The 18959-nt window shown below is 34.2% G+C and overlaps 4 protein-coding genes across 4 annotated transcripts in view; 2 read left to right on the top strand and 2 right to left on the bottom strand.

Moving 5' to 3' along the window:
* The first annotated feature begins 1174 nt into the window (after window positions 1-1174).
* On the top strand, window positions 1175-4893 carry LOC102591124 (F-box protein At1g70590-like). The gene is made up of 4 exons (XM_006348444.2): window positions 1175-1832; window positions 3558-3691; window positions 3805-3987; window positions 4625-4893. The coding sequence occupies exons 1-4, from the start codon at window positions 1247-1249 to the stop codon at window positions 4790-4792; spliced, it is 1071 nt and encodes a 356-aa protein (XP_006348506.1). The 5' UTR covers window positions 1175-1246; the 3' UTR covers window positions 4793-4893.
* An 844-nt stretch (window positions 4894-5737) lies between these two features.
* LOC102586710 (vinorine synthase) lies at window positions 5738-7054 on the top strand. Its single transcript, XM_006348515.1, has one exon. The coding sequence runs from the start codon at window positions 5738-5740 to the stop codon at window positions 7052-7054; it is 1317 nt and encodes a 438-aa protein (XP_006348577.1).
* Window positions 7055-10001: 2947 nt separating this feature from the next.
* Window positions 10002-13000, bottom strand: LOC102590772 (nicotinamidase 2-like). Its single transcript, XM_006348443.2, has 3 exons — window positions 12554-13000; window positions 11211-11477; window positions 10002-10280 (listed from the first exon to the last, which is right to left on the bottom strand). Exons 1-2 carry the CDS (start codon window positions 12894-12896, stop codon window positions 11227-11229), a joined length of 594 nt encoding a protein of 197 aa, XP_006348505.1. The 5' UTR covers window positions 12897-13000; the 3' UTR covers window positions 10002-10280; window positions 11211-11226.
* Window positions 13001-13968: 968 nt separating this feature from the next.
* The window catches only part of LOC102590419 (succinyl-CoA ligase [ADP-forming] subunit alpha-1, mitochondrial), an 8455-nt gene continuing 3464 nt past the window's right edge, over window positions 13969-18959 (bottom strand). The window contains exons 3-7 of the mRNA XM_006348442.2: window positions 18216-18386; window positions 17306-17429; window positions 16632-16693; window positions 15062-15143; window positions 13969-14425 (exon numbers count right to left, since the gene is read on the bottom strand). Of these exons, the coding sequence (XP_006348504.1) occupies window positions 14289-14425; window positions 15062-15143; window positions 16632-16693; window positions 17306-17429; window positions 18216-18386 (576 nt within the window). The 3' untranslated portion in view covers window positions 13969-14288. The remainder of the gene's footprint in view (window positions 14426-15061; window positions 15144-16631; window positions 16694-17305; window positions 17430-18215; window positions 18387-18959) is intronic.

The raw sequence follows: 18959 nt of genomic DNA, 5'->3' as shown, positions 1-18959 counted from the left end.
TATATATTATTTTTTTAAATTACCTCACTTAATTTTTATCACTTCAGATCAAACCCATTAGAAAAAGAAAAAATATATAATTACACAAATATTTCTATCATATTTATCAATTCTCCCCATAGTTTGAAAGAATAACATAGTGTTGCACTAATTAATAGTTTTCTATCAGATTTAAAGTTAGATACATAATTTTTGCCACCAGATATGTGAAATAGGGAGAGATGCGAGCGAGAGAAGAGGAAAGAGGAACGAGATAGAAGGGAGGCAAGCGAGATAGTCTATGAATCTCAGATACGTGTGAATCACACTAGATATATTCTAGATACATTTTGAAATATAGATACTTAGAGAGAGAAGCAAAGCGAGAAAGAAGAGATACATTCCGAAATATAGATACTTAGGGAGAGAGGCAAACTGCCATAGAAGAGAAATCAGCAAGAGAGTCAGATACATGTGAATATACCTAGATATCGTGTACAACAACTACTACAACATACCTAATGGAATTCCACAGCTGGGTCTGGAGAGGGTGCACACAGACCCTCTACCCTCCCCAAGCAGAGGCGAACTCAGGATTTGAAAAATTCGGATGCACCAATATTAAGCTAAAAAAAGTTATAAAAAAAGAGGTTTACTTGGGATTGAGCCCTGGTCATTTAGATGGATCTGTTAGATTATACCACTAATACAAAGCATCGTTTCATACTCTTTATGGGGCACTATTAAATATATTTAGTTTCTCTCAGTTTTTCAAGATAGATATACATATGATTTTTTCCAGAAGATAACGGGTACATGTGCACCCTCACAATAGCATGTGGGTCCGCCTCTGTCCCCAGATCCTACTTGTGGAATTCTTTTGGGTATATTATTGTTGTTATACCCCGTATATAAGTGGATTCACATGTAATTGCCTCTCTCGCTCACTTCTTTCCCTATGTATCTATATTTCATAATATATCAATATATCTAGTGTGATCCCCAAACCCTCGCTAATATATATATATATATATATATATTAAATAAAATCTTGTGTGAAAGAAAAATAATTTATATTGTATTATTTGCCTTTAGAAAAAATTAAATCCCTCTTTTAATCAACTTTATAAATATTTAAAAAAAAATTAAAAATATGGCCAGGAATCGTTTTTAAAAGAATATTACTTATACAAAATTTAATATATGCATAACTCTACTTTCCACCTCCGATTTTTCTCTCTTCCTTGCTTTCCTTCCTTCCACCGGAATGAATCAGAAAACATGGCCGCCGACCAAGTCCAATTCCGACGGCCCTCGTCGTTTCACCGCTTTCCCTTTCATCAGAAAACAGACCCATCTTCAAAATCGTCCATCGGAAAACCCCTTTTTCAATCACTCCAAAAAGATCACTCCAACAACTCCTTCATCATCATCCAATTCTAGTTGTAGTAGTAGTAGTAGTAATCAGTACTGCTACAATCAGGACTTTTCTCAGCTTCCCCACGATATTATCTTTAAAATTGCTGCTACTTTTTCGCTGTCGAATGTACGGGCATCTTCTCTAGTATGCAAGTCTTGGTGCGATGCACTTCGACCGCTGAGAGAATCTATGGTTTTTCTCAGATGGGGTAAGAGATTTAAGCATGGACGAGGTGGGGTTAAGCATAATTTGAGTAAAGCCCTTGATTCTTTCCTTAAAGGAGCTGCTCGTGGGTCTACACTAGCTATGGTGGATGCTGGGTTACTTTATTGGGAGATGGGCAAAAGAGAAGAAGGGATTGGTTTGTACAGAAAAGCTGCTGAACTTGGTGACCCAGCTGGTCAGTGTAATTTGGGGATTTCTCTCTTGCAAGGTATTCAGATTGTTGCATTATCTTCTTCTTTTTTTCGTAAAAACATAAACTTTGATGCTCAATAGCTAAATTATACATGGAAATATAGATTCAAGGTTGGGAGAATCGGAAACATGCTCGAAAACGGAACCACAACAGCTTGGGTGAACTTCCATCACCAACTGAGATGGTGAAAGACTCTGTTAACTAGTGATAGTTACTGCCTTTCGCTTTTTAGGGTGGAATTACTTCATAATCATGGCCAACTATGGTGTCGGGCTAGGTTGCACGCACCTTGACTATTTGATTAAGTCCATGCTAACTCATACTAGCAAAAGAAAACGTAGGGAGAGGGATAGAATCACTACACTATCAAGGCCAACTATAGTGTCGGGCTAGGTTGCACTCACCTCGACTGTTTGATTAAGTCCATGCTAACTCATACTAGCGCATGTATTGGTGCGGATTATGTGCTACATACTTCCTTCGTTTACTTCTACTTGCAGGGTATTCAGATTGTTGCATTATCTTTTTATTTTAAAGTTAATAGTCAAAAACACACTTTAGATAGGAAAAGAGAATTAACTGAATAGTTGAGGTGTGTTTTGTATAAATAATTCATGATTGTTAGGTAGAAAACTCAAAAAAACAGGATTAGGTGTGATTTTGATCCTTCACCCTTCTTTTTTTATTTTAATGACGGTGGTGTCGAGGTAGGTTGCAGACACTTCAACTATTTCATTAGGTGACTGGTAATTCTGCGATACTGAGAATTGAACTTAAGGCCTCATGGTTCTTCTTGACCATTAGGTGCTGAGATTGTTGCATTATTTTATTCGTGCTTATGTGTTCAGTTGCTTCTGTGGATTGGATGAATGACTTTTGTTGGGGCTGTTTACTAAGTGAAAGAACTAGCTTTGCAGTGTTGATAGCATCATATTTTCTGGACTCATGATCTATGATCCCTGAGTTATATTCATTCAATTAAGTCTAGGGCCTAGGAATTCAGCTGTGTTGGAGGCATTATAGGCTTTATGGTTCAGAAGGGAGCGTGTGTTAGTTAGCCTGTAAGTTATGCATAATAGATATTTGTATCAAACTAAGCTGAATATGTGGAAGATAGCAACCTTAATTGCGTGAATTAATACTAACGAATAATGAGGAGGAAGTTGATAGCTTTGAAAGGTTTAGTGAGTATAGCTCCTTGCCTTTTTCTTCCTACTCTGACTGGATTTTCCTTTTGTGCTTCTTTTCTATTTTTTATTTGATGTGGCTGACTTGTTTTGGAAGTGTGTGCTTTTTATGTTAAAATGCATTTGCATCTGTCAAAATATTAATGTTCATTCATGTTAGTATTCTTTTTGCTCTTGTTGTTATTGTTTTTTAGAACCTTGTTGCCTTGCTCGCAATTGTTGACATTGCTCCTACCAAATTGATAGAAATAGATATATTCATGTGAAATCATTGCCGTCTTAACGATTTTGACATGGCTCCTACACAATTGGCTCATATGCAATTGTTGTGAAATCATTGCCCTCTCGAATCATTGTCTGCCCTGCCTATTGCTGTTGAGATTTTGGTTATTTATATATATGCAATTAAATATTTTAAGTTTAAGGTATTAATTGATGCCTCACTTCAAAAAGGTGAGTGCCTCCCGCGAGGTGAGGCAGACGGTCTTATGTCGCCTTCCACAGACCCTTGTCGCCTTTCCGTCCAAAACACTGACTCTATCTTCTTATGTAGTGAATCCTCTGGAACCCGAGGAAGCTGTTAAATGGCTTTATAAAGCTTCCGTTGCTGGTCATGTTCGTGCTCAGTACCAGCTTGCACTTACTTTACATAAAGGCCATGGTCTGAAGAGAAATCTCCAGGAAACGGTATGAAAAGTGTACCTCATTTAAGTTATTTAGTTAGTTTCAACTGTCTGTTTATATTACAGAAATATGCCTAATGAGAACTATACTTAAAAGGTTTCCTCTTAATTGCATAGGCAAAGTGGTACTTGAGGGCAGCAGAAGGTGGATATGTCCGTGCTATGTATAACACAGCATTATGCTACTCGGTGGGAGAAGGTTTAATGCAGTCTCATGAATTAGCAAAAAAATGGATGAAGAGAGCAGCTGATCGAGGTCATAGCAAAGCCCAGCTTGAGCATGGGTTGAGTCTGTCTTCTGTAAGTAGTGCCTAAATTGCTCCTCCACTCTTTTTCTAGTTCAATTTCCTCATACATAAGTATAAGCGTGGAATAAAACCCAAATCTCATTCCTTTTTATTCCCTAGTAGCCAGTGAACATGTAATATTATTCTGAGATGAGTTTGAAATATTGTCAGTTAGGATTTATATAGCGGAACCCAACTTATCTAGGACTGAAGCATAGTCATTGCTTGTTTGTATCTTGTGATTTTTCAACCACTCGTGCTCACCTTGTTCTTTTTTTTGGGGTACATTTGAAAAGACTAAATAAACTAATTAGTATCTTTCATAAACTACTTGGATTGAACTGCTAGGAGAAGGGACTCCATTTCCAACAACTTCCCGAATTATCAAATCTCTCCTATATGTTTGTGACCTTCATTTTCTAAGAAGTCAGCGGAGTTGTTTGCTTCTCTCCAAATATGAACAATAGAAGCCTTACTAGTTTCTAGCAAAAATTTACGGTCTTCAATAAGAACCCAAAGATGATACTGTATAAAGCTGGATCGCAAGTAGACAAGCTGTTTCCACTTGTAGTTCTTTATATCTCATTTATTCTGCCTCTGTAGTTAGGCTTGAAGTAGATTTCATAACCACTCGCGCTCACATTGAACAGGATGGGGAGAGGATGCAAGCTATGGTATATCTGGAACTTGCTGCTCGCGCTGGTGAAGCTGCAGCTCATCCCGTGAAAAATGTTATACTTCAACAGATGTCCACTTTTTCTCGAGATCACGCTATGTTTCTTGCCAATAGCTGGCGCACTTTACCTTCATCGCACTGATACCTTATTATCGTCAACTTCATACAGCTTAATGTATGTATCACTTAACTTCTTGAAGTAATAAAAGTGTAATATAAGAATTCATTTTTCCCCTGCAGTTACATGTCTCCAATTTCTGTGCTACTGCAATAACTGTTGAAGAGAGTTTGAACAGGTGACTTAAAGGTAAGTAGATGTTCGTCGTAAACTCAACGTGACATTCATGTTCTTTCGATGGTGTTGTTACATCGTTGAGATCGTCTTTTGAAGTCTCTATTGACGTGACATGCCACACAGGCATATCGCGACATATTTTAGCTAGAAAACTCTCTAAACTTTCGAATTTCTCAAAAAATTATTTGCATTTTTTGCACTTTTTCTTCCCATTTGATGATATACTTCATATTTGAAGGTATTATAGGTCTAGAAATAATTTAAATATTTACTTATGTATTATGGATTGGAAACACACATTTTCAATTAATCAAGATGAAATATGCTTAGTAACATATCAATCAAAGTTCAAAACATTTTTAATTAACAATCTTGTTTGTTATTGCTTGTTGCTTGCATTTATCATTTTGTTTGGCCTTCTATTTAATTATTTTTACCATAAAATTACCATTTATTTATTTGAAAAATGGCATATTGCTTGTTCTTTTGTTGTATAGACAAAAAAAATAAAAATAAAGGAGCATTTTCATCTTTTTCTTCCAAGTGGAGAGATTTAATTTCTTCATGCTTAAGTTCAAAAATATAATGACAAGAGAAAACTACATTTTCACATTAGTCTATTTAAATGCACATTAGAGATTCAATTTCTTCATACTTAGTTTTTCTTCTTTTCAATTTATATCAGATCCTCCATTATTTCTTCGCCAACACCTTTTAGCTTTGGTATTTTTCGCCACAAAAAGAGATCTTTCGAATTTAGGGTTATATTTCGCTTGGTAAGAAAAAAGACAAATGAAGATCGAAATAGAAGTAATCTCCAAGGAAACATTAATCAAGCCATGTAGTCCGACTCCAATCGAATTACGCCATTATAGTCTTTCTTATCTTGATCAAATAATTCCATCTATCTTCATGCCCCTTGTTTATTTTTACCCCGCGAGTGACCTAATTTCTAACACAGAGCGTTCAGACAAGATAAAGTTATCGTTATCTCAAGCCTTAACCAAATTCTACCCTCTAGCAGGGCGTGTCGTGGACAACCTATATGTTGATTGCAACGACGAGGGTGTTCCCTACGTTGAAGTTATAGTCAAGTGTAACCTCACGGATATAATTTCCAATCCTATTCCTAATGAACTCAACAAATTTATTCCTTATGAATTGGATGATGTGAAAGATCTTGGATTAGTCGTACAAGTGAATTTTTTCGAATGTGGAGGAATGGCTATTGGCATAGGCATTTCTCATAAGCTAGCTGACGCTGCGTCATGTTTCATGTTTATCAACATGTGGGCATCCATTGCGCGTTGTGATTATGATGACACGTGTCATTTCTCTCCCTCTTTTGACTCTTCAACACTTTTTCCACCTAAGGACGCATCCCTAGTTAGGGATGTGTGCTTGGAAATTCGAAAAGAAAACATCGTGACAAAAAAATTCGTGTTTTCTAACTCCGATATATTAACTCTCAGAGATAAATACACGGATCAAAGGATGAAGGGCAGTGTATTTGAAAGAATAGGACAACACCCTTCGAGGATTCTAGCTTTATCGGCGTTTTTGTGGAGCCGTTACATGGCGACCGTTCATTCCGAAAGGGACACAGATAAGATTTATGCCGTGACACATACGGTCAATTTGCGGGGGCGGACCGATCCGCCCCTGCATGAATTTTTATTTGGGAACATAATGCGGTCTGCACTTGTGATCCCGTTTTTCGATAAAGGTAGTGAAAACGAAGTTTTTGAGTTTATGAATAAAGTAAGAGAATCTATACAAGAAATTAATAATAATTTTGTGTCACAATTCAAGAAAAATGATCAACAACATTTGAATTTTCTACAAGAAAGAGCAAATGAAAAAAGAAAAGGGCACATGGAATTGCTTTGTTTTTCAAGTTTGTGTAAATTTCCCCTTTATGAAGCTGATTTTGGGTGGGGCAAGCCCATTTGGGTCGGGTCGGGTCGACTCGCTACGAAGAATATTATTGGATTTATGGACACAAAATTAGGTGATGGGGTGGAAGCTTGGGTGAATCTCGAAGCCGATGACATGGCGAAATTTGAAGCTGATAAGAAGTTGCTAGCCTTTTGTAAGAACGGGATATGAAAGTCGTTCTTTGATTTCTTATTTATACTGATTTTCTCTGTATCGTTACAATTTTATCGAGTCTTTTATAGGGATCGATTTCCTTCTTATACCAAGTTTTGTGAACTAGACAAGTTTTGTATCTCTACTTTCTTGTAATGAATTGTCTTACTATAGTTGCAATTTTCAATTTATTTATTGCAAAAATTAGAGTAGTAATAAAATCGCAATTTGGTGAACCTGATTAAATAAAGAAGTTTGATTTAATTTTAGTGAACAATTAATCACAATTTGAATTTGAATAGGTTTTGATTTTTTCGAAAAGATAACATATTGCATTCTGATTAAATTATTTATGCATATAAATTAAAAGAATTACTAAAAATATAAAATCTACAAATATAAAATCTACGTCAAAATTATTAAATTCTGTCAAATTCATATATTTCTATTGTGGCTTCATCCTTATCCATGCATCAACATTGTAAAAAAAAGTTTATACAAGAAAATCGCTTATAAAATATTTTTTTAGAACTATCAACTAATTAAGATAAATTAATGTGCTATAATAAGTTAAACTACATTGATCATATAGAAAAAAAATTATGTTGTGCCAATGCATATAATTTTAAATTCAAAAGATACCTAATGGAACAAGGAATATGAATGATTAGAAAAAGGCTTCAGGCCTGCAACCATCAACCAATTAGATTTAAACACTATAAATTAACAACTACTGACCAGACAAGGATAAATCGTAAACAGTATCTTTACCCTCATAATGTAGAAATAAAATTACGTATATCTTATCTTCTTCATATTCCATTTTTGAGGTGTTATTGGGTATGTTCATCCCAATTTTTGAGATGTTACTGAGTATGTTGTTGTTAATGATATTTATCTTCTTCACATTATGACACAATGCTTTTAGATCATTAAATTATTTTATTATTGGAGCTCTCATACTATATTAAGTAAAAATAGCTAAAAGGTTTTATAAATAAATGCTACTCTCAATTGATGTGATCACCTTTTTGCATAGTTTTTGATAGGTCAAAACAACAACAACCACCACTTAATCAGTAGGATTTCATAAGTGGAATTTAGAGAGAAAATGATGTATAATTTATATTCCTATCTTTTTTGGAGTAGAGAGATTGTTCCGATAGACTTTCGACTAGAAAGAAAAGAGAAGAATTTATATCATGGCAATACAAAAATATAACAGAAAAATAACAAGATACAAGACAAATGGTCAAGCGACAAATAGAATACACATTGATGAAAAGAAATGTGTGATTACTAATAACACTATTAATTATATATATAAAAAACGGAGAGGAGGTTAGCCCTCAAACAAAGTGCGACAACACTCAACTATCTACTAACCTTCTAACCTAATCTTCACCCTCTACACCTTGTTATCTAGGATCATGTCTTCGTTAAGCTAAAACTACACCATATTCTATCGACTATCTAACCACCTCCTCTCAAATCTTCTTCGGCCTATCTCTACTTCTCTTACTCCTTTTATATATATGCATCTCAGGGCAATGTGATGATATTCCAGTTAGTTGTGATTTCCATTAAATGAAAATAAAGACCCTTAGTTTAGTGTATAAAATTCAAGTTTTCTAAAATTTAATTTGACCAATAAAGACATTTCATATAAGTTGAATTTAAGTAACGATAATAAGAAAGACTAGAGACCCCTTTTTATGGATATATAAAAAAGGCATAAAAGTTAAAGTATTAATCGGAACTATAGGTGAGATTTATTCTTGACAATGTAGGTTCAACAATAACAATAATATATCGAGTGTAATTTCACAAGTGGAGTCTGAAAAAGGTGAAATATATACGTTAATTTTATCCATATCTTTATGACATGAAGAGACTGTTCTGATAGATCTTGATCATATAAAATATCTACTCCAAGGACATGTTTTGTGATTCTATTAATTTAACTAAGTTTTTATAATTATATATGAAATAGTCGCAAGAGTCCATAAGTATGTTACAATTCAATTATCAGTTTTATTCTTCCATATAAAAAAGGAAAAGGACAAATATACCCCGAACTATCGTAAATGATATGCAGATATCCTCCGTCATATTTTTGAGACATTGGTGCCCCTGCCGTCTAAAAACTAGAGCATACATGCCCTTCACTCTAATGGAGGACTAAATAGGGACACGTGACGCAATCTTATTCATCGATAAATGTCAGATCGATGGATAAGATTATGACACGTATATGTCCGTTAGTATAAAGGGGATATATGCTCTAGTTTTTGAACGACAGATGCATGTTCCAAAAGTATGACGGAGGGCATTTGCATATCATTTGCGATAGTATATTTGTCCTTTTTCCCTAGAAAAAATCTATAGCTAAATTTATTTTTCTTATCATGCTATAGGAATTTTCACCAGATGGATGAATTCTTTTTCTACAGTTTATATATATGTTCTCAGAGTGACAAAAATATTCCTTTATTACTAAAAAAAAATCATAGTCACTACTTGTGTCCCAACTAGAAATGTACAAAATATTTTTTTTCTTACACATATAATGGCATATATCTTTAGATCATCAATAAATTTTAGGTGAAAAATAAATTAACAGACTAATCAATATAACTTATGAGAGGACTTATCAATATTAATATTTCAACGTATATACCAACTAAAATATAAGTAAAATCATTCATGAGATGTATAAATAAGGAAATACAAATATATATTTTTTTTAAAAAACATTCTATAGACATGTACGAGATCTTCTTACCATAAGTCATATTCTTTTACTTTTTACATGAGAAACAGAGAAAGTATTAAGTAAAACAATTAAATATAGTACTTCATTTTTTGGTCATAAATCTGGCAAAATTAATTTAATTTCCAAAGCATATTATATGGGAAATAATTTACATAAAATCAGCCTATAGAAATATAGTGAAAATAATTGAATTTCCAAAACATATAATATAGAAAATAATGTATATAAAACCAGCCTATAGACATATATGAGATTTAGGCATTTAGCTACCATAACCATATCTTTTCAAGGTAAATTACATTATTTCGATGTAAACACTCGATGCAGATAAGTACTCACCTTTGAGGTGAGAAGGTAAATCTTGTCATGTATTCATTTTATCTTACATCTTCTTATTCTAAAATATTTACTCACTAAAGTACTTCTCCATAGTTCCTCCCTCACCAGTTTCGTCTGCTACAATATTACCTGCAAATTGCATACACCATGAAACCTCATCATGAGTATTACTACACTATAACAAAGGCGATCTTTAACCACGAAAATATTAGCTACGACAAAAAAATTATCACTTATTTATTTACTTTCCGTGACAAGGCACGAAGCAACAGTGTAAACTAAAGGGTTATTCACGTTTTGAAATATTTTTTATCAAAAAAGGAAGCGAAAAAAACTAATGTCTAAACGAACTTAGACCACAAGTTTCAAAAGTTTATTTTTTAAACTGTGTTCGTAGTCAAAGTGCATCACATAAATTGGGATGACATGACTAATATTTTGTCATAGTTCTCATCTATGTTGCTCATACTCTCCAAAATGTTGTCACACCCAAGTCGGATTCTCAAAAAATACACTACTTTTGAAGGTAGCATAGGTCATTGTACCCGACTCGTGAGTGCTCAGGATCCAACACCCACCTATAAACATTTTTTTGAAGAGTTCGAGCAACATTTGTTGTTGTACTTGACTCCCGAGTGCTCAGGATCCAACACTCGCAGAATTTTTTTGAAAAGTTCGAGCAACATAGATTGTTGTACCTTAACTCTTGAGTGCTTAGGATCCAACACACACCTATCGACATTTTTCTAAGAGACGGATAAGCATAGGTCGTTGTACCCGACTCTTGAGTTCTCAGGATCCAACACACACCTATAAACATTTTTTGAAGTATTCGAGCACATATGTTGTTGTTCTTGATTCCTGAGTGCTTAGGATCCAATACTCGCATATCAACCTTTTTTGAAAAGTTCGAGCAACATAGATTGTTGTACCTTAACTCTAGAGTGTTCAGGATCCAACACACGTATCAACATTTTAGTACCCTACTCCTGAGTGCTCAGGATCCAACACACATTTATCGACATTTTTGAAGAAATCGAACAAAATAGATTATAATACCTCGACTCTTGAGTGCTCAGGGAATTGAGAAGGCAGCTTGAATCCTTTTGCAATCAACCAAATAAGTGAAACCATAAGCTAAGTTCTTCAATGTAGCATCATGCAGTTCTGCTGAGGAAGTTGCAGTTGCATCTGTGGAAAAGAAGACTCTGAACCCTCTAACAAATGCCTCTCTGGCTGTGGTCTCGCAGCACAGATTGGTCATTACTCCAGTCACTATTACCTCCTTTATCCCCATTTCCAACAGTTTCTCCTCTAAGTTTGTATCTGCAAATGTTTGAAAATGTATGCAAATATAGTCCTTATAAAATTACCTTTTCAGATAACGTTAGATTCAAGTCTAATGTTTACTCGTATCTTGAATAATTTTACATACAAAACATTAGATTGTGATCTTAAGTGTACAATAACTTACAAATATTAGACTGAGACCTATTTTCGGTTTACTCGAAACGAATTCTAAGACAGCAGTTTTAAAAGGTCCATAAATCATTTGCCAAAATAGTCAATGGTCAATAACACACATTAACTATCAATTTTCTCGTGAGTTTCATACGTCAACTATTCCTTGTTATCTTTACCGACCTAAGCTCTTTGTATTAATAGACACATGAATGTTGAGTTGACCAAGTAACACCCAATTATTTACCAAAACAGACCTCAACTATTTGTTGTTCCTTGTCCTACCTAAACAATATTGATATTTCAAGTACGAAAAGAAAACAATTTATAGTTGAGGTGTGTTTCGATAAACATTAGGTAATAGTTCATATAAAAAACTTATGAAACTCGCAAAAACCAAATACTTCATGTGTGTTTTTGACCTTTCACTTAAAATGGAACAATATCTAGTTGAGGTCTCAAATTGGTATAATACATAAGCATGTCATTTATCTCGACCTCAGTTAGCATCTACATTCAATAATTTTGTGTGCGCACAAGTAAACACTTAAACTTGTATAAAATTCAATAAATAAACACATATCATACATGGCATAATACAAATCAGTTTCCAGGTAAGACAAGTGTATTTCACGTGAATTACAATGTAAGATACACGTATGTAGTAGGACGAGCGTATTTCACGTGAATTACAATAATGTTTTTATCTATTTATTCAATATTATACAAGTTTAAATGTCTACTTGTGCAGACATTTGTATATTATGCCAATGAAATTCACAAAATGTGATAGTTTAATTATGTTTTTTGACAATTTTTGGCTAAAACAACCAGCTAAAATTTCACCAAAAAGTTAAAAGTTAACAAAAAAAGTAACTACAGAGTACAGAGCAAACAGAAGAAAATGACTGTAAAAACAAAATCAGTGGGAAAAAAAATACCTCTGAAGGCACTGTAAGTGTGTTTTTCGACCACCAAATCACCGTCTCTCCGATCCAACTCCGGTATAAGTTCAGCTTCAACGGTTCCATCTTTGATAATATCACCGTTCCACCACTCGTAAATCATGCCGTAATCCTCCGGTGACTTATGACGGTGGCGCGTGAATATCACCGGCACGGAATTCCGCCGGCAGAGATCGATTGTGGTTTTGATTGCTGGTAGAATCGGTTTACCCATGGAGTAGAAGTAGTTCTGCATATCAATCGCCAATAGAACAGCAGATTTCGAGTCTGGATCTCGTTTTCGGGTCTCAAATTTTTTGTATGATGATGAAGAAGCCATTGGTAGAGAATTTTGGTGCTCTAAACAGGGAAGTGAGTTTATCCACTTTCGAGTTTCCAGTACCTTCTATATGCTACTGATGTTTCATTTATTTATTTGAGTTTTTGTATATGAACTATATGATGTACGAGTTTTTTATTTGAACTGTCACCAATTATTTATTAGAATACATCTCAACAATCCGTTGTTCTCCCTTCTTATCTAAAATGTATCATTGTTTAGACTTTAGATTTAAAAAAATGAATAATTGATAATTGATATGTATTTTGATTAATAGTTGATAATAATTCATATACTTCCTATGTCCCAATTTATGTTGACACATTTCGGAGTTCAAGATTCAAACAAATCTATCTTTGACCATAAATTTTTCATAAATGTATCTTTTAAATATTTTGAATTGTCAATTATTGTGACTTATAGTACTTTTTACGTAGTTTACAAATATATAAATTTCATTTTAAAAGTTTGAAAAATTCATAAGCAAATTCTCGATCAAACTTAAACTGTTTGACTCTCGAAAAATGAAATATGTCATATAAATTGGGACAGAGCCACAGAGATGGTAGTTCATACACATGATAGTTCAAATATGAATCTCACATCTCTTAAAATAGGTAATAAAATTTATGTACACATTATCCTCCTTAAACTTTATTTGTGGGATTATACATTATTTTGAATGAAATTGACATTTGATAAATAAAAGTAAATATAACTAAGCATTTTAACGCACTAAGCTCTTGCTAAAAATGTTTTTAAATCAAACTATTAATGGTAAATACATTTTTGAATTAAACTATTAACAATAAAGGTATTTTTGTTCAATCTTACATAGTTTAAGAGCATTTTTTAAATCTTTTTTCATACTTTCTTTAGTATTTGCTATATCTCCTTTGCTTCTATAGTCTTTTTTTAATCGTATGTTACACAAGCCATCAGGAAAAAGTCTCTCCATGAGACAAGAATAAAATTTGCATATATTTTCTCTCCATACTGCACCTATTCAACATAAAATTTATTATATAGCAATTGAAGGCCAAAAGAGCAAGGGTAGAAAACAGCAAGTCAATGAGAGGAAGGATAATAAGTCTTGTATTATGAATTTTTGCTTTGGTACAAAAGCGTGCTCTCAATACAATACAAATATTTATGAATTTGCATTGTTGCAACATCTTGTCATAACATGAAAATTCAGACCTAAATAACAATAAACCATCACAATTTATTGAATGGTTCTTGGATAATGTTTCATATCCCATCAAATTCTCTTTGTTATTATCTGCCAAAAATGGGTTATGGTGATATAACAGGGCATCATAATTTCGCGCATGCCTGCGAACAAAACAAGCAAAAGCAATTTTCAAATGAAGATATTGTTGCGCCACAGGCTTACACGAGACCCCTCTGTTTGAACACTTCAAGCATTGAAACTCCAATTTTCGCAGGAGATTCACACACTGTAACCCCAGCTTCTTTTAGTGCCTTGATTTTGTCTTGGGCTGTTCCCTTTCCCCCCGATACAATAGCTGCAATTCAAAAAATTCAGGATTAAACTATTTCTCTAGGCGTGACAGCAGGTAAACTGAATCATCTTTTTATAGTTCATGCAATATTCAATCATCGACGTGATAATGCAGCAAAGCAACACAGTAGAATAGTGACCATGCCCCTTCCTGGTAATTTCCAAGAAAAGATAGGGAAAAGACCAACGGGAATGGGACGAGGAAAAGAGAATGAAGCCAGGTATCACAAAAGTATCCTCAATAATTAGCAGATAGTTTCCATTAGTATCAATAACAAGCAATTCTGATGCATTCTTTTATTTTCTTCCATTATTTTTGGTTTGAGGGACCATGGAAATGGAAAGCATAGTTCATTATTCACATAGAATCCCATCATATGATTTTCACTAAATATAGATATATAAGAAATTCTAGCATAAAACTTCTGATCAAACATTGTAAAATGACAAAAAAATTATGGAGGGGAGATTTCTTTTATGGGCACGTAGAACAACATAAACTAAACATGGAACATCCCCTTATACTTCTTCGTATGTAACTAGAATGGATTTAATAAATTCCAGATCATTTGGTTCGCCCAGGGTTGGGGGAGGTGGGGGGTGTAATCAAAAGTTGAAATATTTTATGAACAAAAAGTACCTCCAGCATGACCCATTCGCCGTCCAGGGGGAGCAGTCAATCCAGCAATAAAAGCAACTACAGGCTTTTGAGTTCCACTTTCCTGTTCAGTAGCAAAATACATAAGCAATAGTGAAAACTAAACATTATTCAGCACAACTTAAAATGCTATCAACCTCAGAAACATGGCTAGGAACAGGATGTTTAGAAATTTCTGACATGATAATCGGCCAAAGTTCTGGATATCCTCTCAAAAATACAAGCAGCTAAAGGAGCATCTTGTCCTTTACTTTAGGGGCCACAACATTAACTTTCTTAAAACTCCCATATAGGAATCATAGAGCAGTGCAAGCAGATGCAGGATCAAAAGCTTAAAATTAAAGACATGGATGATATATGAAACACTGCTTATTCGTGGAATGAAGGTCAAAGTGATGAACCACAAAACAAGATTCAACAAAAGAGCCAGGCAAAGAAATCGAAAATGCATCTGGTCTAAGTGGTCTTAAGAATGTTCTCTTTTTCACACACAGGTTGAAGTCAAAAACATAAAGGCGTAGAATTAGAGTTCCACCTCAAGAGGTACTTTAGCCCTTTCAAGGGGCAGTTTCAAAATCCAAGTGGAGTATATAAGAAGTACAATAAGAAAAAGACAGAGAGAAATCGACATTCCAAATAGAAGTGGGACAACAATCTTCAGTCAAGAGAGATATAGGTAATTTACCCAGTTGGGAAGGTAAACCTAAACCTAGGGGATATATTTTTGGGGAGAAGTGACAGCTGAAAAGATAATAGGTGTGAATTTTTGGGACATGGGAAGGTCAAAGGTGTCAAATCTCGCATGAAGTTGTGGGACTAAAGCAAGAGATCAAGAAGAATGATAGAGGTGCAGTTCTTTTACTACTTTTACCTGACAACTGGTACGGCAATAAAGTACCTGCCAGAAGGAATTTCGTACCTATTGGAACAACTACCATCTCATCCAGTTTCTTACAACACTGAATTTTATTAGATGGAGTACAGCCTTGACATGGATAACAACAGATCATGTTTGTTCAAAAGACGTTCTCTTTTGAAATAAAACAAAGATTAAATAACTTGTCAAAAAAGAAAAAATATATATGCACTCCTATTCTACGAGACTTATGTGGTCATGAAATAAAAAAATGAAAAAAAAAACTTAAATAAATATACTGCCTAAATCTGATCAATTGTGGAATTTTGATAAATAAACCATCGCTAATACTTATTTCAACAAGTAAGAATAAACTTAAGTTGAGACAATATAACCCCTATACCGCATTCCCCGACTAATAAAGGTCCTTCTTACCCAATAGCAAAACATGCCTCATTTAACTTTTATAGTGCCATATTTGAAAGAAATTATAATATTACCAACAAGATAACTGTTACTCTTGACTGTATGGCACTCAAAAATACGGCTTGGACTCTATCATAAACAATTCTCCAAACCAAGATGGAGAGAAATTCACATCACCACAAAAGAACTAAACGAGCCCTCTTATACAACAGTTTAAACCAGAATTTTTTAATACTTTTCTCTGACATAGGTATTTAAATCATCACGAACCTTTATGAGGGCTGCAGCATCTTCTTCTGCTGTGCCACCAATTTCACCAATAAGAACAATACCTGGCAAACAACAAGCACGTGTATTTAGATAGTATGTTCTTAATCTTCTTTCAAGATGGTGCATAGATCGTCTAACTTCTGTTATCACCTCATTCCCAATTCCATACAAATGGACTATATATAGGTCAAGTCTGGGAAAAGCAGGAACATTTGCGAAACAAACAAATTTCAGTAAAGAGTAGAGAGTAAAGTAAGTAAAAAGTCTAAAGGTCCAACAATGATGTTGACAAAAGGAAGTATCCATTTTTGGAGACGGTGAATCTGATAAGAAACTGCAAACAGTTCTTTCCCTCGTTGGATACTTGGTGGAAGGTCACCAAAGTAAGGTAAGAAATTTGTGTTCTTCCCATTTTTTGGTGGCTTGGCAGGCCCATCTCCACTGATAGAAGCCCTTTAGCAAATTTTCTCCTACAAAGTCTTGTTGTTTACTACACGATTCACTATGGCAGTAACAAATTTTAAGTAACTTAGAAATCTGATAATTCTTAAATAGATTATTATCTTATTGTCGTCTATCAATACAAGTTCACCACATACACAGAAGAATAAAAATGGCATTGTAATCATGTTCTACACTAGGCTTAGCTAAATTAATCCTTCAGTAAGATTTACCTTCCGTTTGTGGATCAGCAATAAATTTCTCTAAGCAATCAACAAAGTTTGTACCATTGAAAGGATCACCACCGATCCCTACACAGGTTGATTGCCCAAGGCCAACAGCAGTAGTTTGGAAAACCTAGAAATTACAGAACAATAAAAGAATAAATCAGAAAAAACAAAAGAAAAAAACTCACAACCAAACTTTAGTGTATAGCAAATATTAACATCAAAGACCATATATAAGTAGATACTATTCCTCAGGATTCAGATCTGATCGTTCCCAGTGCCATATTTTAAGAGAAAATATCTAATTTATATGAGACGCAGAAACCAGATTCAAGAAAAAACTTTTTGACTTCTATATCTTCCCAACATTCATGGTGGCAAGGCGCATATACACGTTCACAATTCAATGATGAGAACTTCAAATCTCATCAGTGAAAATAACAGTAGAAAAGTAACAAATTGACCTGTGTATGGCTAACACAAAACAGTAGAATAATTGAGTCAGAATGTATATTTCAAGGATTGATTTTCTTCCTAGATATAGCAAGCCTATTAGCATTTCAAAAGTTAATCTTCTAGGACCAATGTGGTTAAGGGGGAAAGCCATAGAAATGCAACAACAATAACAACATACCCAATGTATTACCCCTACCTAATGAAGGCGGAGAGGTTTCCGAAAGACCCTTGTCTCAAAAGCCATAGAAATACATCAAGTAAAAAACAGAAAAGGTCTACAAATGTGGTGTTACGATGAGCAGGTAGGGTTTTGAAAAAAGGAAATATTTAATCGAATCCTTTTTTCACCGGATGTATTCAAGAGAATCTTCTACGCATCAAAATCTTTAGTGGCTAGTCATGAGTATGTAAAATTTAAACAAGTTTTATGGACTACATGTTTCCAGAGAATAAATCTTACTGCTTCATATGTCAGTGTGCCTGATCGAGAAACAATTCCGATACGTCCTGGCTTGTGAATGTATCCAGGCATAATACCGATTTTGCACTCTCCTGGTTTTATGATACCTGGACAATTCGGACCAATCAGCCGAGTTCTCGATTGCTTCTTAAGAGCAGCTTTTACACGAACCTATATTGCATGGAAAAAAACCAAACAAAGAAAACAGGCTAGTGAGAAAATAACAGAGTGAAAACAGAAAGGTGCAAGTTCACCTAACAAGCTTATCCTAATTGTAACATTTATCGAATCAACCCAAAAAAAAACAGAAACAATTTATAATAACCCCCCAAAAAAAACTCATCTGGGGGATGATGACTTGCAATCAGCATAAGCTTATCATAGTTTTCCCTCTATTCCATATCTTTTTGTTGGATCGAGCAGATCACAACTAGAGTTTCAACCCATATAATATTGCTAGTGCCACAATTCAAGTATATTCTCATCCATTTAGGTCCCAAGTTTACTATTACACAAACTACCAGGAATGTGATACAATGAAGAAATAGTTTATAATGCATTCAGTTCTTGAAAAACCTTGTCCTATCCAGTTGTCATTTCCATCTTGATGCATTCATTACCTTGGAATGCAGTTTCCATGCTACAAGATCTCAATATTGTTGACTCAAAACAAGCTTGTTGAAAAATAGCTGAAAGACTTATGTAACTTTTTTTTTTTTTTTTTTTTTTTTTGAAAAGGGAAAA

This window comes from Solanum tuberosum, unplaced genomic scaffold (assembly GCF_000226075.1).
Source record: "Solanum tuberosum cultivar DM 1-3 516 R44 unplaced genomic scaffold, SolTub_3.0 scf00098, whole genome shotgun sequence".
Lineage (NCBI taxonomy): Eukaryota > Viridiplantae > Streptophyta > Magnoliopsida > Solanales > Solanaceae > Solanum > Solanum tuberosum.
The sequence above is the reverse complement of the archived record's forward strand: the minus strand, read 5'-3'. Positions and strand labels throughout refer to the sequence as shown.

Excerpts from the sequence above, each read along its gene's own strand:
- LOC102590772 (XM_006348443.2), bottom strand. The coding sequence starts at position 12,896 with ATGGCTTCTTCATCATCATACAAAAAATTTGAGACCCGAAAACGAGAT. Across the intron at positions 11,478-12,553 it reads CACTTACAGTGCCTTCAGAG|ATACAAACTTAGAGGAGAAA; the intron begins GTATTTTTTTTC and ends AAACATTTGCAG.
- LOC102591124 (XM_006348444.2), top strand. The coding sequence starts at position 1,247 with ATGAATCAGAAAACATGGCCGCCGACCAAGTCCAATTCCGACGGCCCT. Across the intron at positions 1,833-3,557 it reads GGGGATTTCTCTCTTGCAAG|TGAATCCTCTGGAACCCGAG; the intron begins GTATTCAGATTG and ends CTTCTTATGTAG. Across the intron at positions 3,692-3,804 it reads AGAGAAATCTCCAGGAAACG|GCAAAGTGGTACTTGAGGGC; the intron begins GTATGAAAAGTG and ends TTAATTGCATAG.
- LOC102586710 (XM_006348515.1), top strand. The coding sequence starts at position 5,738 with ATGAAGATCGAAATAGAAGTAATCTCCAAGGAAACATTAATCAAGCCA.